The sequence below is a fragment of the Odontomachus brunneus genome, unplaced genomic scaffold, assembly GCF_010583005.1.
Source record: "Odontomachus brunneus isolate Ranch 3 - 2012 unplaced genomic scaffold, Obru_v1 Obru_scaffold_256, whole genome shotgun sequence".
In the NCBI taxonomy this organism is placed as follows: domain Eukaryota; kingdom Metazoa; phylum Arthropoda; class Insecta; order Hymenoptera; family Formicidae; genus Odontomachus; species Odontomachus brunneus.
Window position 1 is genome coordinate 189,410 of NW_022639706.1, and position 24,625 is coordinate 214,034.

Consider the following 24,625-nt stretch of genomic DNA (forward strand, 5'->3'; position numbering starts at 1 on the left):
GGAACGCAGCTAATAAATGGCGGCGCTGGCGTGTCAAGCAGTGGTTGTCTCTCTCCTGAAGTTGGGACGCGTTCCGAAATCTACAAAAAATCGATGCACAAACCTTTTAGACTACGAGTGTATCAGTCCCGTGAGTGCGCAGTAGCTAATTAAAAGTGACCAGAAATGGGAAAAAAGCCAATGACTGCCCTCAGTATTTCCTGGTTAATTTCTGATTAGTTCTATCCCCACTTCCATGATGCGCAATGGTACATCTTATATATTTACATCATGGTTAAAAGGGCCAAAGCCATAGGCCGATATTCATAGTCGGATCTTATATTTAAGACCGCTTAAGTTTATCTTCAGATGATGTACGGGTTATTTCATTGGCTACGGAGTATCTGAAGATGAACTTAAGCAATCTTAAATATAAGATCTGACTATGAATACCGGCCATAGGCCCGCAACCATAAACGATTTTTGGCGATTCTTTGGTGGGAGCGTTCTGATTGACCACAGTACGATTGGACACAACCAACCGATGAAAAGAATTATCTAATGAATTACTAGGTCGAACCAATCATTACAATCTGTGTCCAATCGTATCGTAGTCAATCGGGTCTCACCCCTCTCGAGCGTGGTATAGCGTGGTATGAACCAAAGAGATACCAAAACGGTTAGCCACGTCTCTATCACAAGCTACCAAACACGCGAAAACATCCTGGTACACTTTTGGTCTGTTCTTTTCAGCTGCACTGCTGAACTAGTGCAACAAGTGAGAAAACATATACTTGTCTCACTTTAACTTATTGCACCGGTTCAGCAGTGCAGCTGAAAAGAACAGACCATTTGGTACACTTTGGTACATATACCAGACAATCACCAAAAATCGCCTAGGGTGCGTTCAGATTCCCTACCCGAGTGCACTTTAGTACTAGAAGTGCTATAGTATATGTAACATATACTATAGTATTCTAGTAATAGAATGTATCCGGATGAGGAATCTGAATGCAGCCCTAAAGAGAGAGAAGTAGTATCAATGCACGCATTGTATGAACACGTGTTATAATCAGCTGTGACCACTAATCACATAAATATAATAAATTCTTTTAATTTTCACTGGTAAGTAAAAATAGAGCATACTCCAATTAACAATATATAAATTGTATTATATTTAATTAGAAGATTCGCTTGGGAGGGGAACTATTTAACCTACAATATTCTCTTAAACGTTTTTTGAGGTTAGCATCTCGTTTTAATATTTCATACCGCGGGCAAACGAAAAGTAATCCGAAAATCGATTCGGCACGAAATAGTGTTAGTTTAATACCAATATTTTCAAGCATTTTATACAAAAGTTACGACATTTTTTATTTAAAATAGCTATCTACTGTGTATAAATGTCTGAAGAAATGGAAGTTGAACTTATGGAGGATATAAACGAAGATGAAATTAGCGATGATGACAAGTCCAAGGAAAATGAGAACGATAACGAAGATCAAGAGAAAATCGTATCAAAGGTGTATCTTCCAGGAGAGATTTTGGAAGAAGGAGAAGAGCTTATTGCTGATAAATCAGCATACAGGTTATTGCATCAAGCACAATCAGGTGCACCCTGTCTGAGTTTTGATGTATTGCCTGATGATTTGGGTAATTCAAGGGAGGATTATCCCTTAACTATGTATATAGTTGCTGGCACACAAGCTGCACAAGCTCACGTTAATAATGTTCTTGTTATGAAAATGTCTAATTTATATGGTAATAAGCAACATTCAGAAGATTCAGAGAGTGAATCAAGTGATTCAGAAGATGAGGAATATAGTCCAACAATGAGTGTTGTATCTATAAGACATCAAGGATGCATTAATAGAATAAGGTAAATATCTTTAATTACATTAAATGACTAAATCTTAAGATTTAAGTTTGTGAGATGCAGGAAATCACATGCTTAGAGAATAAATATAGAATCTGGTGATTACATATATACATACTTATACATATATACAATCTTATAAGAATATTTTTAGCTTAATTTATTTTATAAGATTGTTATTTTTGTAGATGTACAAAAGTTCATGAAGTACCTCTAGCCGCCAGTTGGAGCGAATTGGGTCGTGTAAATGTATGGGATTTACGAGAGCAGTTAACTGCCATTGAGCATCCTAGCTCGCTTGCTGCATATCGTAAGAAGTGTGACAAAGAAAAAGGTGGAGGCGTCAAACCGCTCTTCATATTCAAAGGTCATCTATCTGAAGGATTTGCCTTAGACTGGTGCCCAATGAAACCAGGCGACTTAGCGTCCGGCGATTGTAAAGGCAATATTCATATATGGCGAATCGGTACTGACAGTCCAACGTGGCAAATAGACCAAAGACCATTCAATTCGCATGCGCCACACAGCGTGGAGGATTTGCAGTGGTCGCCATGCGAAAGGGATGTACTCGCATCGTGTTCGGTGGATAAAACGTTCGTATTTTCATAACTTGTTCCCGTATCCTTTTTATTACAGTTTGACGAATCTTTTAAAGAATTTCTTTCATGACAGCATCAAAATTTGGGATATACGAGCGAGTCCACACAAGGCGTGCATGCTGACGGCGTCCGGTGCTCATCAGGCAGACATCAATGTAATCTCATGGAGTCGGATAGAGAGCCAGTTCATAGTGTCGGGAGGAGACGACGGGTTGCTCTGTATATGGGATCTGCGGCTTCTCGGTTCTTCCAATAAAGCAGACCCGATAGCTACCTTCAAGCATCATACTGCGCCCATCACTACTGTCGAGTGGCATCCCACGGAGAGCACGGTATTCGCTTCTGGAGGTGCTGACAATCAAATCGCCCAATGGGACTTGTCCGTAGAAACAGATTCCTTGGATGTCGAACAAAACGACGAGTTAACCAAACTGCCGCCCCAGCTGTTATTCATACATCAGGGTCAATCAGATATCAAAGAGTTACATTGGCATCCACAATGCCCAGGAACTATGATATCAACTGCACACTCAGGTTTCAATGTATTTCGCACGATTAGTGTATAATGGATTTATGATGACTCATAAAATGACATATTACATTATATATTTTACAAAATATCTGTGCTATTTCTATCCTCTATTCAGTTTCTTACTCGAAGAAATACTCGTTTCTTCTCTGTAATTCTTATCTGAGAAATCATCGAGTGTCTCATAAATATAAACGATGTAAAAAATATATAATTTATTTGTCAAATTATTCTATCTATACATATATATATATATATATATATATATATATATATATATATATATATATATGATGGAGATACTAAAATATTGATCGATTTTAGTCTGTAACTTGTTACGCTTAAATTAATAATCGTTATTAAAATGTAGCAACCGAACTCTTATCGACTCTTGGTTGAAAGTTTAAATTTATATCGTTTGCGAGTAAATATTTTTAGATAAAGAGCATTTGTGAAAGAATATATCACAGTTCATTTACTTATTTATTAATAGCAATGATAAAAGATGTCGTATAGTAGGCCTGCCATGCGGACAATTCCATGGATTCTGCATTTGCGTCATTTGCGTTACCAGCCTTTGCATCTCACTGATGCTTAAAGCTGTGCCGATCATGACTGCGCTGCGACATGCTCTGGATGCCAACATCTGTCTGACACGACTCGGCCGAAATATGTGCTTCTCCTTGTTCTCACTGCCTCCTTCTCTGATAAGGAACACCAATTCTTCGATGTCGTCTTGGCCAAACTGCCAACCACCACTGACAGGCATTCCTATCAATTCTATCCTTTTGCTGGGTTCAGCTGAAAGAAAGTAGCACAGAAGAGAGAATTTATCGAATCTTTCTTGTTTCAATGTTCTATTAATTTCATATTGTAACACTTCAATTATTTCTAATCACAAAACAACATTGTATACCTTGCTCGTCGATTTTGAACGTAAACCCGTTGTCTTCGAACGTCTGCTGATGCTCTATGAGTATCGTTTCGTTCAGTGCGGAGAAGTTCAGTGACTTCGGCATGATAAGCTTTTGTGTTTTCAGTTTCGTCTCGTTGCTAAGCTTCTCAAAACGAAATTTCTCATCGGTGGCGTGTTGGTCTATAATGAAGAGATCATCTTCTAGGCGAGCTATTATGAAACCAAGATTAAACTGACCTATAATCTCCATCTATAAAAAATTTCGATGTCTCAGACTGCTCAAAATATAAATACGCTATATGTTGTGCATTAAACATTAATAATTATATCGTGAATCTTGAGCAACGGCATGAATATCACAGCGGAAATAGTTAATTTGATAAAAGCGTGTTAATTGACAAAAAAAAATATTCGGTAATTTTTAATAAAAATAAATTAATAATTTTTAGTATAACGTGCTACAGACTCACACTAACCTTGCCAAATGAATCTTTTGTCAGCTCTCTTTGCAGTTCTTTTTCAGCGTCGCCTTGATTATCTTCCATTTGTATTCTGTATTTTATTCTCTTTCCTATATTGGCAGGTGCCTTATCAGCTTCCTCTTTCGTTTTTAGCTTCTCTTTTATCATTGTTATACTTATCGTCATTTCTGCATTCATAGGTTTCTTCCTTAACTTTATATCTTTCCAAGTATCATTATCTCTTGCTACATGTGATACTGAAGGTGATGTTTGCAACCTTTTGGCTGGCGGATGCGTGCAGGTCGGCGAAATCGCTCTTTTTAAACCGAAATTCAACTCGGTCAGAGTTTTAGTTGTGAAATTTCCCTGCATTTTGTCCCATCTCGCTGTTAAACTAAATTTCAACGTTGCCAAAATGAGACGCTCTTGCGTGAAAAATATTGTTCTCTTGTCGGGAGTAACGTTAACGTCGGCGGACTGCCGGTCTAATTTGATATTCAGAAAGACGAACGGATATTGCTTATTATTGTATCTGTGGTACACATTATTCATTAGTTTACCGACTTTTGTGAGATCGCAGGGTCGGCCATTTACATAAAAAAATTGTCGATCAGGAGAGGAACGTCCAATCACGTGATCGCAGACGCTCACATAACATTCCCAGTCGAAGTCCACGGTTACATTTTCAGACAGATTATATTCCTGCAGTGTCATTTCGTCGGGAACTTGCAATTCGAGCTTCACGATGCTGTCCAGAGCTTTTTTGCCGAATACAGAGTTCACATTGTCTAAAACATTATTAGTGCTTCTTGTGGCTACTATAAGATTGGGCGATTTGCCTGATATTAAATTGAAACAAGTGATCTTGATATTGGTGGAAACCAAGCAATAACCATACAAAACTTGGATAGTACGAGCATACTCCTTTTTCAAGTTCTTTTGAAACTCCTTAGCTCGTACAGGCAAATTCTTAAATATATTCCTCACATGAACCGTGGTTCCTCTCTCTCTAGCACATGATTCTTTTTTTGTTAATATGCCATTTCGGTCGAATTCCAATTTAAAACCATGTTCATTTAATGAGTGCCTGGTGATGACACTTAATTCAGATAAAGCACACAGTGAACTCAGTGCTTCACCACGGAAACCAAATGTATTCATTTCTGTTAGATCTGTGAATTCTCGAAGCTTTGAAGTATGGTGCTTCAAGCCTGATTGAAAGAAAAGAAATCACTTTATTATTATTTCCAAAACTATTTTCAATTTAATATATCCTGAAATTTCAAATTAAATATTTGATAAATCACTTTTCTATATTTAAATTTAGTAAGGTATGATAATATTATTATTTTATTGAATGAAAATTGAATTAATTTATTACTTTATTAAATTTTAATTGAACTTACCCAAGCCTTCAAAGTCTTGCTCCAGAACACCACTACCATTGTCATTCACACTGATGCATGTTCTACCATAATCAGTCAATTTAACATCAATTGTTGTAGCACCACTGTCTAAACTGTTTTCCACTAATTCTTTGACAGCTATAGCTAGATCCAACACCACCTAACAAGGATAAGAGACAAAGCAGTTTATAACTCGAATTAAATAAAAAGAAAATAAACAAGCAACTCATGTAATAATAATATAATTAAAAAAATTAATTCTCGCTGATAGAGAATTAATAACTTGTAATATTTTCTGTTTACATACTTAACCTTACCTGACCGGAACAAATGTGATGGATTGTTTCTTTATTTATTGCTTCAATTTTTTTCGACTTTTCAGTCGTTGCAACAGGTTCGTCCATAGTTCCGTTCACAAATTTCACATAAAATTTAATTTATCATTAATAATACTAATAGTTTTTATACAATATTCTTATCATGTTTCCGACGAGCATACGGTGCACTGACATAATCTTTTATACTAATTTCAATTTTGTTCGAATTAAGTAATTCTATAAACATGTATTTAATAATAAAATAAATCTATAAATGAGTTTTTAATAATTATCAGTTTGAAAATTTTTCTTTATGCATTATATTTATATAAACATAGGTAAAAAATATATATAACCTAAAGAACTTAATACGCAACAAACACGTAAAGCCAGTGCCACACGATGCTTGTTTTCTTGTAGATGGAAATACTTTGTTCTGATTGGTGCATTTCTGAAGATTGATGAAAATACACCAATCAGAACAGAGCATTTCCATTCAGTACGAAAACAAGCATCGTGTACCGTTGGCTTTAATTTAAAGTCTTCGCTATAAGCCGCCACTTTCTTTAACAAGGAATTGAAATAGTGATGAATATAAATAACATCTGACCAATGCATTTTCTGCATTGTATTGGGATCATGATATAACTCAACAAATGATATATAAGTATATATGTGGCCACGGAGCATGTAATGTCGCTACATTTTGTCGCTATGACAAGTTTCATAACTTATTATACTCGTTAACTTTAACGATTAATATCTCGTTTTGCGGGGCAGAGCGATGATTTTAACTTTCATATGTGGTTTCTACGCATGAAAATATACAATGAGTTGAGTTTTAGCCAAATTGAAGGTGAGAATTCTAAACTATATAATTACCTTATTTTTTATTAATAAGACAGCATTACTTATATAATGGGAAAATAATATGACCAGATGTATTTTTTTAAATATTCAAAGAAATTCATTTATGAAACAAAATATAGAACTCTACAAATATATACAATAATGTATAACAGTAATAATATTCACTGTCTTACTGTATGTTTATTAACAGCATTAACAAGCAGTTTCTTACATCCATCAATATATACTACATTCCTATTGAAAACAAATTTTACAAGTCTGATCTGATACCAAATCCAGGGCCTGTTGGTGGAGTTGTTAATGATGTAAGACCACCATTAGGGTCAGCTGCAAATCTAGTAGAGGTTTGTGGACCTGCTGGAGGTCTCTCTCCTTTCTTAAAAGCATTTATTATAGCTGTTGCACTTTCTGGGGTTAAGTCCTCCTAGAAAATGGACAGACACATTATGTATGGTACTGTTACATAGCTGAAACTAAAAAAAAAAAGAATCATTTTTTCAACTCTAGTTATAGAAACTTTAAAACTTTTGGATATTTTAACATTTCTAAGAATTCTCTCAGTCTAATCATAAGTTCTATTTCTCAAGCACTAAGATATATAATTAAATAATATAATTAACATAATTAAAAGATAATTAACATTCGAGATATTTACAGGGATTTTTTAGAATTATAATAATTAAAAATTAATTTATTATATTATTAAAAAAAATAATATTACTCTTTTTTTGTGCCAAAGTAGATATTATATGCACATCATAGTAGTATTATTATATGTCATTATTCTTAATTAAAAGATAAATTTACATACATAATAATCATCATTCACTTGGAACATGGGAGCATTGGCACAAGCACCAAGACATTCTACTTCGGAGATTGTGAATAATTTGTCGGTGGAAGTAGCACCAAGTTCACAGTTGGCAGCCTTTGTCACAGCTTCGACTATCGAGTCGGAATCTCGCAACCAGCATGGAGTGCAGGTACAGATCTGCACATGATATTTTCCCATGGGTCTTCGATTGAACATTGTGTAGAATGTGGCTACTTCATACACTCTCATGTGTGGTAGATCCAATATCTCTGCGACTTTGTGCATAGCAGAAATGGGTAGCCATCCATGCTGTCGTTGTGCCAAGTCTAACAGTGGTATCATGGCACCACGTTTGTGACCTTCAGGATAGATTGCAAGGAGTGCCTCAATGCGCTTCTTATTAGCCTCATTGAACTCAAATGGTATATTTGGGTTATCATGTTCGCTATCTCTATGCTGAAATTGAAATACTATGTAAATGTTTTGAGATATCTATTACTCACTCACTCACACGCACACACACACACACACAAAAAAAGATTATAACACCATTACATACAATAAACAGCTGGTCTGATGCACAGTTTGCTGTTGTTTGTACCGCTCTAATATTTTTCTGAGCCTGTAAAAAGTAAGATTAATTTTATATGCAAGCCAAATAACAGATCAAGTAATAACTGTCAAAGCTGTGATGAAATTTACAAAGAGAAAATTCTATCACTCTTTGAGTGTGCCAGTATTTTCGCCTTACAAAAATATTAAATGTAACTGATAAAACTCTGACGTTCAAGGTAGAGTTATTTGATCTTATAAACTAAATTGACACAATTAAAAGCTTGTATAATATGTAAGATATTATATAAGATATTTGAGGTTAGGACAGAAAAAATCTGAGTAAATACAAAAAATAAATTCTCAGTTTTATGACTCACAAGAAGCCCGCAAGCTCGACGCAGAGACGTCAACATATCGACACAGCTGAAACACAGATGAGATAAGACTTATCCTCCACAATAGTACAAAATGTCAATCACTCGTCACTTCTGTTACGATCAAGACGAGAGCGTCCCGATTGACCACGGTACGATTGGACACCAACCGATGCAAAGAATTATCTAGTGAATTACCAGGTCGAACCAATCATTACAATCTGTGTCCAATCGTATTTAAACTGCGTTCCGAAATTCACTGCCAGTACTGAAAATCTATAGTTCATATCACGTATATTATAGAATTTCAGCACTGGCAGTGAATTTCGGAACGCAGCCTTCGAGAACCTCTAGTAAAGAGAATCGCCAACTTGGTCATATGACCAGCTACTCAGCTACTCTGCGATTGGCTGGGATAACATGTACGGATTTGGACATTACGACACCGATACAAAACCATATAAATATAAGCATTTGTTCTGCATTGGCGTCACAAATCCGTATATATTTATGCCAGCCAATCAGCTGGTTACGTGACCAAGTTGGCGATTCTCTTTACTTGAAGTTCTCTAATCGTATTGTGATCAATCGGGTCCCACCCATCAAGACCATTGGTCTATTTTTTCAACTGCACTGCCATGCACTGCTGAACTGCAATAAAGCCAACAGTACTTGTTTTCGTACTTGATTGCTTGCTGGATGAAAATACTCTGTTCTGATTGGTGCATTTTTAAAGATGGATGGAAATGTATCAATCAGAACGGAGTATTTCCATTCAGCACGAAAATAAGCATCCAATAAAAAAATACCAAAGTTTGTAAAATATATGACAGCAAGTCTATGGTGATACATAATATATTTTGATAAAATCTCAATAAATTATATATAAAAAATTTTATTTTGACATTGTTACATACGATTTTGATATCATTGTGATTTTTATTACATGTAAAACGTTTATTTTCTTAAACTTATGTTAAGCCAGCGGCACACGATTGCTTGTTGGATGGAAATACTCTGTTCTGATTAGTACATTTCTGAAGACGGATCAATCAGAATAGAGTATTTCCATCCAGCAAGCAATCCAGCATGAAACAAGCATCGTGTGCCGCTGGCTTAACACTTTTACATTAATATAATTCATGTATTTAAAAGTCTGTGGGAATAGCATAAACATGGCGGACCAATCAGAACATGACCCACGTGGCCAGACTCTGATTTAAGTGTCTCTAGAACAGACCATTTGATTGCCTACCGCGTCTTGTGTGCAAGAATCACATGTCGAGAGTTTCCTAACTCGATATTATTAGATTTTGTTTGATTCAATTGAATATCGCGCGCGCTACAAGTAGCCCTCTACCATCTTTACTGAGTAAAAAAAGAAAAAACTTGACTGACCTAACCCAATCTAATCTAACTTAACCAAAAACTACAGACGCAGAATAAATTTGAATCAAGCTCTTGAAATGATACATTATTTTACGTGTTGAGTTCACTTTATTAAACATACTATTAAAATATTACGTTAACAAAAATAAATCATATCGTAATATTGTTATGAAAGAGACAGTGCATGATTTGAATAACACTATGAATGAGGAGCATATCCATGGGAATGGAGAGGTAATTGTATAAATAATACATTTGCTCATTTTATTTTCATTTCTTATAATACTTTCTACTATATCTAAACACTTCTTTTTATCAATTTTAAATTCGTTTCAGTCTTTGTTATATAGGTTATAATTGTTTCATAAATTTAATCTCTTAAAAAAAATAATCATATATGTATTCTTGACATATTCAACTTATAATAGATCAAGTTTTACAAATATATCATTCCAATTGCAAGTATTTCATTTTATTCTCATTTTGATAAGATAAAAATATTGCATCTCATAGAAAATAAAATTTTCCTATAAATTACTAAATATGATATTATATTGATATAATAGTTCTTAGAAATATTCCATTCATATGCTTTTGAAAAAAAATCTTCATACTTTTGTTTGTGTAATTGTAACAGGCAACTATTCCTGAAGAATCTCCTGCAAAACAAAAATTGAGAGGATGGCTAAATCGACATCTGCGAATTGAAATGACTGATGGAAGAATTTTAAGAGGAGCATTTCTTTGTACCGATCGTGACGCCAATGTTATTCTTGGTTCAAGTACTGAGTTTCTGTCCACCGAACATACAGAAGCCAGAGTATTAGGTTTGGTAATGGTACCTGGTCGACATATTGTTTCAATACATCTGGATGCTTGAAATGCAGCATCATTCTTATTCTTCTGTAAATAATCCATTGTGTGTATTTATTACATTAAGTCATTATGAATGTAACATATTTTTCCTAAAAAAATTGAGTTTTTGTATTTCAGATAAATTTGTAAACATCAAAAGATATAAATGTTATCAGATATTAATTTATTTGTTACTGCACATTTATATTTTACCCAGCTTTAATTTTATTAAAATCAACTTATAAAAGTCACAGATAAAATTATAAGAAAATTAAAAGTTATAATTACATATACTTGATAGGAAATTTTATTCTAATTTTACTATAAAAATTAAGTTTTATTATGAACAGTTCTAAAATCCACTATGTTCAATAACATTAAGAAGTATAAATTTAACAAATTTATACTTGCCAGATTAATAAATAGTATAAATTTTTACTTGTCAGATGTATCTTTAGCTGGAAAAAACAATGAAACAATAAGATTGCTGAAACTATACATATGTATTAATAAATGTAAGAAATATTTGTTTTAAAAATACAAAACTAAAATGAGTTCAAAATTGAAAATTATTTGTTCAAAAAATATACTATATACTAATCAATTGCTTTCTTACTGTTTTTAATACACTGCTGTTGTATATGCCGATATGCTTGTTCCAGCTCAAGATTGCTCTCAACTTCTATTTTCACATTACTTAATGCATCATCTATCCTTTGACAAAGTGAGTTGGATAGACTGTCCATCCCAGATAGAAAACTAAGCTCTGAAGCAGCCACTGCCATTTTGTGCACATAATCCATATAGCCAGTTAATTTCTAATGAAAAAACATCAAATAGAATAATTTTCAACCTAAGTCTTTATATACATTGATATTATATAATGTATTTATCACTAGAAAAAAATGTATGTATTATGTATTCTGAAGGTAAAGAGAAATTAATTTTAATTTTATGCCAAAAATAGTTGTAAAATTATGTTGTATATAGCGCAATGTAATTATTCTTTTTAAACAATTCTGTATTACCATAAGAGTCTGTTTTTTCTCCTCCATTTCTGTCCTTATTTCTACAATAAGATCCCAGTGTGCATCACTAACATTACAATTCAGAGTATCCATTAAGAGGGAGATAAGTGTGTTTAGTAAAGTCCTACATAAAATTATCAAAATTTGATATTACAGTACATTCTTTTCAGGTGTAACATTTACCTGTATTCAGTACTCAGATTTTTTATTGCCATATAGGTAACAGTCAATGCTTGTGTTGCGCTATTAGCTGCATCTAACGCAGATCTTTGTATCATAGATTCATATGTCAATTTCTTTATGTCTGGTAGATCTAATTTTAACTTATCTTTTTCACTAGGTTTTTCAGATGGAGTGTAATGCGCAAATAATAAACTCGATGAATACTGTGCATTAAAATAAACGAATCATCAATCTTTATCATGTATGTGAAAATTGAAATATGAAATAATAATAAGTTGTTCTTACCATCGCCGGAGTAATATTTTTCAATAATTTTCTGAGAGCCTGACGCATTGCCATATTTGTCGATAATTATAAATATAATATATTAAAATTATGTTTTAAATTGTATACACAATATTGAGTGCATCTAAAGTAGTATTCCTGTACACTCTGTATCGGTTAGGCGATAGTTTCCCGAAAAGTGGAGGGGATAATGTTGGTATCAAGGAAAATCTCTACACGATATAATTTAAAGATTTATTCTTTGTAACTGCACTACTGAACTGGTGCAATAAATTAAAGTGAGACAAGTATACGTTTTCTCACTCTAACCTTTTGCATTAGTTCAGCAGTGTGCAGTTACAAAGAACAGATCTTTAAATTATATCGTGTAGAAATTTTCCTTAGTACTAACATTATCTCCTCCATTTTTCGCGCGACAAGCATTACCGCGTCCTATGTGCAAGAACCATAACCCTTTATATCTAAATGCTCAACGTTTATATATTTATAGGTCCGTTCTTTTTAATTAAACTACTTGGGGGTCGATTATGTACCTGAAAATGAAGTGAAAATGACAAAAGTGAGCAAATTTACTAGAATATTTGTAACTTCATTGGTCAATGTCTAGTGAATTTGCTCACTTTTGTAATAGCATATTCGACTGGTTCTGGATTAACCCACTCTGGGTTATTCAACCTACGTTTATTGGTCGAACAAGTACTTATAAGCTTCATGATTGGCTAGTAGAGACTAATGACGTCAATAATCGCTCTCGGAGCGATTAACCTAGGGCCAGTCGAACACGCTATAATTTTTACTCCGTTTCGAGGTACACAATTGACTTCCTGAACTAGGCTCGTATAAAGGTCGTTCTATATTAGTTGCAAGTCGATTGCAACTCTTGTTGCGACAGCCAATTAGAAGCCAAGAGCACCATTGATGTTTCTGATTGGCTGTCGCAATAAGAATTGCGTCTGCTTGCGATCAGCTTGCAACTAACCTAACCCAACCTTAAGATGCCTTTACATGGGAGCATCGAGCGTTAAAGCGGTAGCCAATCAACGTGCCACCCGCAAGAACTACAAGTATACTTCTGGAACCTGATACGTTGTTTGGCTAACGCTTTAACGCTCGACGCTGGAACGCTCCCATGTATTGGCTCCCATTTAATGGAACTCGTCGAAAGTTTAGTTATTCCCTACATTTCTATTGACTGCATTTAGCATTCAACAGTTGCACAATATGCGAAACTATGTGAAACAAGCACTGTACCACTAGCTTTAAAATGAGGATCAATTGTTACAATTTCTTGGTACTAATATGGATTGTAATTTAATAATTTACTATGTAAAATGTGCAAAAAAATAAAAATCTCACTTTAATTATATATATTTTTAGTCATAAAAAATTATATTTCTGGAACTTGTTAAATATTTGATCAAAATTTGATATATCAATGACTTTGTATAATTATCTTTAATAATTTATACATACTTCTAAGAAAAATAAACGAACTATAACAATATATCTCCTATTTCTTTACATCAATAATATCTTATATATTTTTTTATTCTTTCAAATTAATAGATATCGGTAATAGTAATGTTCGAAATTACAGTTTTATCTTTATCATTATTTGAATGATAATTCGTTGAACCCAAACGCCTAGTTGGCAGTAGAATGACAATCTTTTTGCTATATATTCTTCATTGCCAGAGAATTTTGCTAAGTACTAGCTGCATGAAAGAGCAATTTTATCATATTATTTTTTATTTTCGTATTTAATGTATTTTGTGCGAATGTAATTACTTTATTTATAAAAGATAATGAAAATATCTGTAAGATATATGTGTAAGAATATTTAGTCATTCATTATGCAGAGTCATCAAAAACGATAAAAAAAACGCGTTATTTAATTAATAATTTATAAGTAATAAAAATAATGCGTTTCTTTGTAAGAGATGATGCTGACTGATCAAGTAATATCGATGTATATTTATATGTAAGAAGTAAGAGAAATTCTTTCAGGATATATTTAGAAATACAGTAAAAATGTATCCGTACGAAAAAATACATTCTATAAACGATATTTATGCGAAAATCATTTTTAACTTATTCATTTTTTTAAGTAATATGCTTTATACTACATCACCAAATATGACGATTACACGTAATCAAATGATAGATTTGCAGCATTTGAAACAGGTTTGACATGCAAAGTAAAAAATTTGATATATTACAATTTTAAAGATTTGACATATGAACTTTTCCTAAGAACTGGCCTATTCACACGTGTATGCCTATATTAGATAAATTGAATATCAGAACCTGCTATTGTGCTTGGCACTTGTGTAATGTAATTATCGCAAGTAGAGCGGTTCCCTCGATAAGATTATCACCGATTATAACGACCATGCGTTAATAACACTTTCATGATAAATAAATCAACGAACAAAATTATTCGCGCATATTTCATAACACTAATATAATATTATCAATTATAGAAGAAAAATTGCATTTAATTTCGCGATATAATTTATCGATTCGTAGAGCAAACGTGTAAAGATTTGATTTGCGTCTTAAATGCATCCGACAAAGATAAATCTACAGAAATTGCCCTAAATCGACGCTGCCCGTCGATCAATAACAGAGAATCACACACTTTTAAATAAATTATTTCTTTACAGTTCTTGATGCGTGTCCTCCTCAACTTCGCTTTCACTTGGCGGTTCCTTCCTTTCTGGTATAACTAACGACTCCTGCATCTCATCTATTATTGGTACTTCTTGTTGCTGCTCTTGTTCATTATTTGATATAATTTGTTCTTCTGCAGATTTGTCTTTCTCAGCATCAGCTTCTGTCGTTAAATCAAGTGGTAATTCTTCTTGATTTTCTGTCGCCTCCTCAGTTTTACTGTCCGTCTGGTTTATTGCAGCTTCTTGCTTCGGCTTCCAGATTTTTATTTTGTTTATAAGATACTTAATTTCTCTATCAAGCAGTTCCATTTTATTCGAGATATGTCGGACTTTGTATTTCACTGGTTCGTTCAAAGGTGTTTCAGCGAAATATTTCGTAACCATGTCATAATAATCCTGAAAAATATCACAGATATATATATACAATATATTATATAGTATAAATATTATACGCATACATAATATGTAAAACATGTTAACTGTTAACAACAGATTTTTAAGTTAGTATGTATGCATAAAAACGCATTTTTTTAAATCTTAATAAAGCGTATTTTTATTAATTTAAATTTCTTCTAAAAATTAATAAAAAAAGATTACTTAATTACCAGAAATACTGCTGGAACTATATTTATCATTTCTTTAATTCGTTACATACCTGCGTCTCGTTGATTGCTTTTTCTAACGTCTCCACTTCAACGGGCGTGATGACATCGGCCGTTACACTCAAGTTTCGCATACTATTCAAGAACAATTTACTGCTGTCGAGCAGTAAAAATACTGCCTTCAGAACTTCTGGACGATCCCGGTGCTCGGAAACTCTCTCGTAGACGTCGCCGGTTAACTTCTGCAGTTCCAACAATTTCTCCTCGTACACTTCCGCGGTCGCGGCGAATCCATCTTCGTATAACCATTCGGAGACCTCAGCACACGCTTTACGTATTTCTTCGATCTCTTTCTCGGTGGCCGCGACTGAATATTCTTCGGAATCGAGCTTTTGCTGCGCATCGATTACATATGACTCGAGATTGTTCAGTGCAGTCTCTCGACGTGCTTTCTTCAAATCATGCATGTCCAAATTATGTATCCTGGAGAGAAAAAGAAATTACATTATCAAAATCGCGTAAATATCTTTGTGATTGCATCAACTAGATTATTTATCATCTAGAACAACACATACAATATTTTGAAAAGCTAGACAGAAATTTCATATTAACGTAGTAAATTTACATCACACATAGTTTAACTCACTTGTCTTGAGACTGTACAAGTCTATCACCGGACAGAATTTGTGATCCCAATTTGATCTCATTCGAGCTGATAGATTCCTTAATTTGAACGACAGTGGCTTTCTTCTCTTTGTCTGCCTTCTCAGTCTTATTTCCGGCTTTATCTTCGCTCGATTTCGTTTCGTTCTTCTTCTTTGTTTTCTCCTCCGCATCCTTTGACGGCTCCAGATACTCAGGTTCTTCATGCACCGGTTTTATATCTTCTTTTGGTGGTTCTTCCGTCTTTTCTATCGTCTCTTTCTCATTGGAACCTAAAAAATACAATTACGCTATAACTTAATGTACTTCTTTTTGTACGCGTCTGGACGATTTATAATTAGGGTCTTGCATTTTGATGTCGCTGAACATTGAACGCATGAATTTAAGCTTTTTTTAATTACTTATTTATGTAACAGATTTTAGTGAAAAATATATATCAAGAATATATCACATTCTGCTGCTGAGATACTTTTTTATATTCGGCTATTAAACTTTAATTTTATTGCTACGAGATTTGTTATATAAGCGATCATCAAAAATTAAGTCCTGCTTAAAAATTGTGCTATCTAATTATGTTACACACATCTGTATTGCATATCTTTATAAAAATGCTTGCAAAAAATGATTTCGAGATAGAACGTGCATTAATCCGACAATTATAGTAACAATATTTTAATTCACCCTCTGCTTTTTCCACTCTTTAATTCCCTTGAAATCTTAAGAAACGACATTTCTTCTATACGCATAGATACGACGTAAAGGAAGAACGGAATAGCGTAAATATCGCCGGGAAATAGAAATCCATACATGCAACAGAAATTAATCATCGGCATCATTTTTTGCACAACCATCGGAGAACAAACCTGCAAAGAATTTAGTAATAGTTGAGCCAAGTATTGAGAAAGTACCCTCTTCTTCGTCAACGGTAACGCTTGACTTTTCAGAAACTAGTTCTACATTTAACAAATTCAGTATTCCACTGTCATCCATATTGAAATGTGCCTTGACTCCTTTACTTTCGGCACCTTCCTTAGCGTGTTTCTCTAAAGCCTCAGCTACGCCATTCAGAGATATGATAGATATATTTAAATTACCGATAGCACTGTAAAAATATATACATTATAACTTTAAATGTGTTAAATTTCGGGAAACTTTGAGTGATCTTTATTGATTCGTTTCCAATTTGTTATACAAGTGAAAACTATAGATACTTACAGTACCTCACTGGATGGCAAATAATCCAATTCGGCGTAATTCACTTGAAAGTCAAAATCTTCCGTATGCTTGTTGAAAGTAATAATCTTCTTCTGTGGGAAAGGATTCATTCTGCTGAACAACGTCTTTCTCACCTGTGTATAAAAGGATAAATTTGATTAAAAGAAGAAAAGTAATATGTATTTTTTTTATTGAGGAATAAGAAACTAAGAAACGGTTTTCGAAAATTCGTAAGATCAGTACCTGCTTTATTTTGTTATCGATCATTCTATCAAATACGATTTGAATCGGAAACACCACAGCGTCCTTCGTGACGAACTTTTTAACTTTGAAACCCTGACTGAGATCAGCCGCTTTATATGCAGCTCCTAGAGCTGCAGCCTCGTCTGTATTCACGTTCTTTGACAATTCCGTCTTCACATACTGAGACAGTTTTTCCTGTACCTTTGGCATTCGGGTACCTGCTCCCACCAGTACAACATGAGATATAACATCCATTGCTAAACCTGAAACAGTTTAAAAATAAGTTTTAAAATAAAAAGAGGAACAATCAACATAATTATCCAAAGTAATTATTATTTAATTATATAAATTGGCACAATTATCTTAAAAAAAATCACTAAATCACAATAAATCAATTATCACAACTAAAAAAATATCGATTTATTGATTGTCAAATTTTTGAAAAGGATTGTTACGATCGTGTCTGTTTGGTAGATTGACGAATAGGTCTTTGACGAATTTCAATCCGGATCCCGAACAGCACACATATTATGAAACTCTTTGAAAACAATTTGATTTGAATACCATAATACGTGCCCTATTCGGGTACTTTGAAAAATCCGAATCTTCGGATAACCCGAATTTGAAGCGTCACATGAATTTACTATCCGAATAATCGGGTATTCGGATAATGTCAGATCCGAAAAAAAACATTCAAGTCCTAATATTTATTTAAAATCAATTTAAATAAATTTAATATTTATTTTAAATCAGATATTTACCTGACGTTTCCAAGGCAGTTCTCACGGGATTCGCTACGCGCTCAAACAGATCGGCACATATCTCTTCCAGCTTTTCTCTCGTCACTTGCAATCTGAAGTCTATATCATCTATCAGACTTTCGATCTGTGCGAAGTGGTCCGCGTTAGCGCTAAGCACGGTTTTCACGCGGCCAGCCTCCTTGAAAAGCTTCGCCATCGATCTCGGGCTCTTGAACACTGAGTTTGGCGTTTTCTTCAGAGCATCGAATTCTCGAGCTAAATAATTCTGCAGTCTGATCTGCATCTCCAGCCCGCCGAGCGTGCGATCGTAACCGACACCCAGCACGGTAACGTGAGGATTGGTCTCAACGAAACCTCTTTCTTTCGTTTTCACGTTCTGATAACTAACGACCGTCGCGGTGGTGCTGCTGGCACCCATATCGTAAAACAAAATGTAATGTGCAGAGTCGTTTATTTCGGTTCTACCGAACACGCCGTAGTTGAGGGCGACAGCTGTGTAATCGTTTATGAGCTGCAATACCTTCAAGCCAGCGAGCTCCGCTGCTTGCACCAGAGACCTCCTCTCGGCTTGATTGAAGAATCCCGGGACTGTAATGACAGCCTCATTGATCTTTTGATGGGCTGAGACCTCCGCGAATTCCTTGCCCTTATGTAGTATTTGCGCGAGCAGCTCTTCTGGGGTATATGTTGTGTTTTCGTTCAACTTAAATGCTATAGTGTCTCTCTCATCATCAGCAATAATATTGTAGTAAGGAAATCTTTTTAGATAGAGTTGTACTAGAGGATTGTTTATAGGCTTCCCTAAGAGATCTAGGATGTAGGAGTAGGTGTTCTGTGGAAATCTCACACCGACCACTTGGGCATCCTCCCCAAAAGATCTCTCACCATCTCTGAATGCAATCGACACTGGTGTTTTTCTTTTGGATTCCTTATTTAAAGCTATCTCCATGGGGACACCAGGCTATAAAGTATAATAGAACAAATAGTTAACAATTAATTTTCCAGCAAAACTATGGAAAATACATTAAATTTTGCAATAAGCAAAATGTTAGCATTATGCCAGTAGATTGACAGTAGATCCAATTAGAATACTATGGTACATCCATGGTATAGCCATCTGTGTCCACATTAAATTCATGTTCTATCAACAGAGTCTACTGATATGGCTTTACAGCAGATTGATGGCCAAGACCAAGCAGCATCTGGAGCATATTCCATTTAAATTTCCATTTCCACTTAAATACTACACTAAATATTTAAGCAGTTAAGGAACAACAGATCCTACTTGATTTTAGCAGTCAACCTGCCATCATACTTCAGTATTAAATTATCCACAAAATTTAGACAAGAAACTATATTAAATCTGCTTCTGGATTGTTTAAATCTGCTGTGGATTTGGCTATCTGGATTTAATCAACAAGATTCTCTATTCTGAGCTGTCAGTTACTTTGAGAAATTCACACATGAATCAGAATTGTAGATCTCTCACTTACGGAAACGATAGCAACTTTCATCCATTCGCTGCCGATGTCGATACTCATGACAGCAATTTCCTCGCTAATGCCGATGAAAGAGGCGATGAGAAATAAGGCTAATGACGCCATCGAAATGCTTTTCCGCGAAAACCCCATCTGAAAGCCCAGGTTTAAGATATATTATGGAGGATAAAAGTATTGTGCTAGTTGGAAAATCTAGTCCACGTGAATATCGGGCACGAAATAATGACTATTCGTCCACTGCGTGACAGTCGTGCTTGGTTATGAATACCGGCGGCATGAAACACGTCTGACATGAAATAACATGGGCGAATGATGCGTGCTCACCTTATGTTCAAGCTTTGGACAACAAATACGTTACTTCAATCGCGATTCTTGACTGTGCACTATTCAGTGTGCATCTCAACAACGTTCAAATTAACAAAAAAAGCGAAACGTTGCAACTACACCTCCGGTCTTTCACCGCGAGACTACGTGCTGTGTACCATGTGTTGGTGTGGCATGTCGCGATTGGCGAAACAACGACCCACCGATCACCCACGTTGGCACACCAAGGACCAATCGTGACAATTCTCACGAAAAGAAATAGACCAATCGTGGTTTCCCTCTCTTCTTTTAAAATTTATAACAATTTATTTTAATGACAGTTTATTTATTTAGTTTGGATAATATACTTACTACTAAATAGTCATTTGACAATTTTTCTCATAAAAATATCAAGTACAAAATACGAGTTGGTGCAGATTTGCTGTATTAACAGTAGAATAATGTAAATATAAAAACGTGTAGAAAATAGCGCAAATTCAGGAGTTTTTACGCAGAAATGTGACGCAGAAATGTGACGCAGAAATTATTAAACATAAGTAGCATGTAATTCACTATCACACGAAAGTCATTAATCTAACCTCTTACTTCTAGATTATTATAAATTTTGCATATTTTCGTAACGCATAATCGTGCGACATCATATCTGATGTCACGATACTCCCCCCAGTGAATATAAATAAATTAAACACACTTAAGAACGCGTTCATAACGAGAATAACTTGATGTTGCTGTAATCGAAGTAGATTTAATATTCGAGAGGATATAGGATATATTAATTAAACCACGAATTTCCTCAGTCAGGTTTCGCGCGCTTAATTTTTGACCATGTAGTAATAAAAATATTTCCAATCGATGGTATACATCTGTTAACCCCATTGATCTTCGGATCGGCCGAATTTATATGTCAGAGAGCCCAAGAAGATAAACACATTCTGCAAGAACAATCCTACACCTGGCCAATGATGCGTTGCACCTGTATATAAAAGTATTAAATTAATAATCATACTTTTATACAGCCACATACAATAGTCTTATTTTGAACTTCCTTTCATTGATAAAGGAAAGTTCAAGGATAAGGGCAAATATGTGTAATTATGAGTACCTGCAGCCACAAAATTAGCAAACAAAATCCAACAGGCTGCTATTACAGCTGCAAATCCCATCACAAATCCAACAAACAGCCAACTTCTGGCACCTCTTGCTCCCAAACAACCACCGTTATAAGCTTCTCCTCTTATCTGTGCATTTGTTACTGAATTAACCCTGCAAAATTAATTTTTACTTTAATTAACATCATGTAATTAAAACAAGATTTTGAATAAAATATTGTAGTAAAAGTGTTATTGATATTGCTTACATGAAAAGTGATATAGTACCAAATACTCCGCATACATGATATGCATTTGCCATTTCATTAGGATATTTTGCATGGGCATCTATTATAAACCACCAGCCTATGAAAAACTAAAATGATGTTTCAGTGAGACAATAGCAAGAACTATAGAAACAGATTACATTTAGAAAAAGTACAGTCTGCATATTACTTATTTATAATATAAAATAAATTTTTGTTTTTAACAGAGTTAACTCGATAAAAAATAAAAAAGATAAGAAATCATTGTATACTAATGGTATAATATGATTTACTTATATACGCTTATTTATTTAGTACGACTGTGTTCATGTAAACTAAGAGATTTACCAATGTGCCAGCTAACATAGACACCAGTGCATTTCTTTTCTCGCCGCCCTCGAACCAAACACAAGTGGACACCTGCAAGCTCTCAAGGCAAGACGTCATTTTTTTGTTGACTTTTGTTCAAACGTATTAAATTTCGTGATTAGACAGCTAACCTAAAGGATGACAGATATCGTCACAACACTAGACGTAAATAGTAGAGCGTAAAGTGACAAACATGATTTTATTTCAGACAGTAGCGCCAAGCATTTAAAGCGGTAAAGGTTACAATCAGCATATAAAGGGTGCGGTCCAATAACCACTACAAATGCTGTGCAGCGTTTCTACCTCTTGTTCTATTCCTCGGATTCGAATGAAGAAAGAGAAAGAAGTAAAAACGCTACAAAGCATTTGCAGCGCCCGCTGGACCCATAGTCTGTTCTTTTTACTTAAACTGTCTGAACTGGTACACACTGGTGTGTTCCAAAATTTATCGCCATCACTGGAAAGCTGTAGACTCAAATTCTGAATCCTCTTTATCGATAAAAGTGCCTAAAATGTAGCTTCTCAGCCAATCAGATGGCTCCGAAGCCTCTTTTAGAGGCTCATTTATCGTTAAAAGAGAATTCAGAATACGAGCCATAATGCGCAACACATAAGAAAATTGACTAATCAGAGTTCTCATTTTTATTGCCACGATAAAGATAAAGGACTCTGATTGGTCAATTTTCTTATACGTGCATAAATTTCGAGCCACAATAGGTGTAGTAAGCTTTACGCCTTAAGAAATTGACCAATCATAGTTGATTATTCTCTTCAAATTTGACTGTGATTGGTCAATTTCTTAATGCGTCGTCGTCGAGTAGGGGAGCGTCCCGATTGACCACAGTACGATTGGACACAACCAACCGATGAAAAGAATTATCTAGTGAATTACTAGATCGAACCAATCATTACAATCTGTGTCCAATCGTATCGTGGTTAATCGGGTTCCACCCGTCGAGTAGTAGTAAGAATAAGCAGTAAGCAAATTGACCAATTCCATTCTCACGATTCAAGAATAATCTATTGTAATTGGTCCATTTACTTACTGCTTATTTATTACTACCATTCCTACTGCCACTGTAGACGACGCATAAAGGGATCCACGAAATCACGTGGATTCCACGTGGGTGTAACGTGCATGTTTTTGTGGGGTAGTAAGAAGTAGGAAGTAAAAGTAAGAAATTGACCAATCACAGTCGAATGTGAGAAGAATAATCAACTATGATTGGTCAATTTCTTATTCTTACTTCCTACTTCTTATGGCTCCTGCACACAGGACGTGGTAATGCTTGCCGCGCGGCGGAAGTTCGCGCGACAACCAATCAATATGCTGCTTTCCGTAATAACCTTCTAGCTCTTACGGAAAAACAACATATTGATCGGACCTGTTGTACGGACTTCCACCGCGCGGCAAGCATTACCGCGTCCTGTGTGCAGAAGCCATTACTGCTTACTTCCAATGTAGACGTCCCTTTAAGCCTGTATCAGACTACCGACTGCACAGGCCGACCCGATTGCCGACTACGGGCCTGAGCACAAAGATTGTCGCAATTTTTTACAACAGTGTCGTAGACGTAAATCGGTATCGGAAGTCAACATACAAGGGTTGGCGTAGACGTATCAAATATGATTAGAGGATACAATTAATGCAGCATACATCTATATCAATCCTTGTACGTTGACTTCCGACTCCGATTACGTCTACGACACTGTCGGAAACGACTGCGACAATCTTTGTGCTCAAGCCCTACGACTGCCAACTCTCAATGGATCAATCATAGTGAAGCGCCGACTGATTGGATCGGTCGACTCGCATTTAGACTTCAGTCTATTTTTCGAGTCGGCGACTCGAGTCGTAGCCAATCATATGGTAGTTCGTGTGATAACGCAACTATTTTCTTCTTTCTTCTAATATTTTGAGATTTCTTGAAAGGAAGTTTCATATTTCTTGACATATATGCTATTATTTTACTATCACACAGAACTTAACCTAATGACAATGAGTGCGTTCAGCGAACAGTTGCACAACAGTCGAGCAATTCGTCAATGTAATTGGTCTAGATTTAGGGATCTAATAGTAAGAACTAATCGCTGATTGCTTACTGAGCGCTTTTTCCGTTGAACGCGCCTATTTATTGCACTTTTTGTTCTCTAGCAGATGTCACTAGTACGATCAGTCGGCGGCAGAGGTCGATAAGTGTGACTGACCGACAGGGCTGCTATTTCGTGGTTCCGATAGTTGTCGGATCAGTGGGTTCGTTGCGCAGTTTTTCCACGGTATAAAAAAGCTGCGCAACGACGCCTACTGATTCGACAACTGTCGGTATGCGGGAACGGAATAGTACTCCTGTAGCCCTATTCTGTAACTCGTTATTGGAGTTCACGACAGTTTTGTTATCGTTACGCAGCTTTTGTATACCGTAGAAAAGCTGCGCAACGATAACGAAACTGTCGTTAACTCCAATAATGAGTTACAGAATCCCA

The 24,625-nt window shown here is 35.1% G+C and overlaps 7 protein-coding genes across 17 annotated transcripts; 2 read left to right on the plus strand and 5 right to left on the minus strand.

Annotated features, from left to right (window-relative positions):
- The first annotated feature begins 949 nt into the window (after positions 1-949).
- Positions 950-3,202, plus strand: LOC116852779 (glutamate-rich WD repeat-containing protein 1). The gene is made up of 4 exons (XM_032833436.1): positions 950-1,104; positions 1,366-1,858; positions 2,044-2,448; positions 2,528-3,202. The coding sequence occupies exons 2-4, from the start codon at positions 1,383-1,385 to the stop codon at positions 3,018-3,020; spliced, it is 1,374 nt and encodes a 457-aa protein (XP_032689327.1). The 5' UTR covers positions 950-1,104; positions 1,366-1,382; the 3' UTR covers positions 3,021-3,202.
- A 245-nt stretch (positions 3,203-3,447) lies between these two features.
- On the minus strand, positions 3,448-6,467 carry LOC116852778 (mismatch repair endonuclease PMS2). Of its 3 annotated transcripts, none has more exons than XM_032833433.1 (5): positions 6,084-6,467; positions 5,767-5,926; positions 4,376-5,571; positions 3,900-4,149; positions 3,448-3,784 (listed from the first exon to the last, which is right to left on the minus strand). In XM_032833433.1, the coding sequence occupies exons 1-5, from the start codon at positions 6,168-6,170 to the stop codon at positions 3,459-3,461; spliced, it is 2,019 nt and encodes a 672-aa protein (XP_032689324.1). In that variant the 5' UTR covers positions 6,171-6,467; the 3' UTR covers positions 3,448-3,458. The 3 variants fall into 3 exon arrangements, with proteins under 3 accessions (XP_032689324.1, XP_032689325.1, XP_032689326.1); XM_032833434.1 differs by having other exon boundaries at positions 6,074-6,467; XM_032833435.1 differs by having other exon boundaries at positions 4,376-5,634; positions 6,074-6,467.
- Positions 6,468-7,113: 646 nt separating this feature from the next.
- Positions 7,114-8,914, minus strand: LOC116852781 (NADH dehydrogenase [ubiquinone] flavoprotein 2, mitochondrial). The gene is made up of 4 exons (XM_032833437.1): positions 8,700-8,914; positions 8,327-8,389; positions 7,765-8,223; positions 7,114-7,377 (listed from the first exon to the last, which is right to left on the minus strand). The coding sequence occupies exons 1-4, from the start codon at positions 8,733-8,735 to the stop codon at positions 7,204-7,206; spliced, it is 732 nt and encodes a 243-aa protein (XP_032689328.1). The 5' UTR covers positions 8,736-8,914; the 3' UTR covers positions 7,114-7,203.
- A 1,007-nt stretch (positions 8,915-9,921) lies between these two features.
- On the plus strand, positions 9,922-11,968 carry LOC116852785 (N-alpha-acetyltransferase 38, NatC auxiliary subunit). Of its 5 annotated transcripts, none has more exons than XR_004379857.1 (4): positions 9,922-10,319; positions 10,723-11,004; positions 11,387-11,455; positions 11,603-11,968. XR_004379857.1 is itself a non-coding variant. In XM_032833445.1 (3 exons), exons 1-2 carry the CDS (start codon positions 10,254-10,256, stop codon positions 10,963-10,965), a joined length of 309 nt encoding a protein of 102 aa, XP_032689336.1. In that variant the 5' UTR covers positions 9,922-10,253; the 3' UTR covers positions 10,966-11,004; positions 11,603-11,968. The 5 variants fall into 5 exon arrangements, 2 of the variants coding, with proteins under 2 accessions (XP_032689336.1, XP_032689335.1); XR_004379858.1 differs by having other exon boundaries at positions 10,723-10,990; XR_004379856.1 differs by having other exon boundaries at positions 10,723-11,455.
- Positions 10,845-12,723, minus strand: LOC116852782. Of its 4 annotated transcripts, none has more exons than XM_032833441.1 (6): positions 12,437-12,723; positions 12,152-12,354; positions 11,969-12,035; positions 11,557-11,758; positions 11,352-11,398; positions 10,849-10,988 (listed from the first exon to the last, which is right to left on the minus strand). In XM_032833441.1, the coding sequence occupies exons 1-5, from the start codon at positions 12,488-12,490 to the stop codon at positions 11,376-11,378; spliced, it is 549 nt and encodes a 182-aa protein (XP_032689332.1). In that variant the 5' UTR covers positions 12,491-12,723; the 3' UTR covers positions 10,849-10,988; positions 11,352-11,375. The 4 variants fall into 4 exon arrangements, with proteins under 4 accessions (XP_032689331.1, XP_032689332.1, XP_032689329.1 ...); XM_032833438.1 differs by having other exon boundaries at positions 11,969-12,092; positions 12,437-12,720; XM_032833439.1 differs by having other exon boundaries at positions 10,918-11,050; positions 11,969-12,092; positions 12,437-12,720.
- A 1,243-nt stretch (positions 12,724-13,966) lies between these two features.
- On the minus strand, positions 13,967-20,594 carry LOC116852777 (hypoxia up-regulated protein 1). 2 transcript variants are annotated; one of them, XM_032833432.1, is made up of 9 exons: positions 20,419-20,594; positions 20,089-20,226; positions 18,596-19,556; positions 17,835-18,097; positions 17,592-17,725; positions 17,285-17,478; positions 16,360-16,648; positions 15,767-16,196; positions 13,967-15,507 (listed from the first exon to the last, which is right to left on the minus strand). In XM_032833432.1, exons 2-9 carry the CDS (start codon positions 20,224-20,226, stop codon positions 15,097-15,099), a joined length of 2,820 nt encoding a protein of 939 aa, XP_032689323.1. In that variant the 5' UTR covers positions 20,419-20,594; the 3' UTR covers positions 13,967-15,096. The 2 variants fall into 2 exon arrangements, with proteins under 2 accessions (XP_032689323.1, XP_032689322.1); XM_032833431.1 differs by having other exon boundaries at positions 17,240-17,478; positions 20,419-20,593.
- Positions 20,595-20,825: 231 nt separating this feature from the next.
- LOC116852784 (transmembrane protein 50A) lies at positions 20,826-22,333 on the minus strand. Its single transcript, XM_032833443.1, has 4 exons — positions 22,121-22,333; positions 21,776-21,882; positions 21,521-21,681; positions 20,826-21,391 (listed from the first exon to the last, which is right to left on the minus strand). Exons 1-4 carry the CDS (start codon positions 22,217-22,219, stop codon positions 21,285-21,287), a joined length of 474 nt encoding a protein of 157 aa, XP_032689334.1. The 5' UTR covers positions 22,220-22,333; the 3' UTR covers positions 20,826-21,284.
- Positions 22,334-24,625: the final 2,292 nt, after the last annotated feature.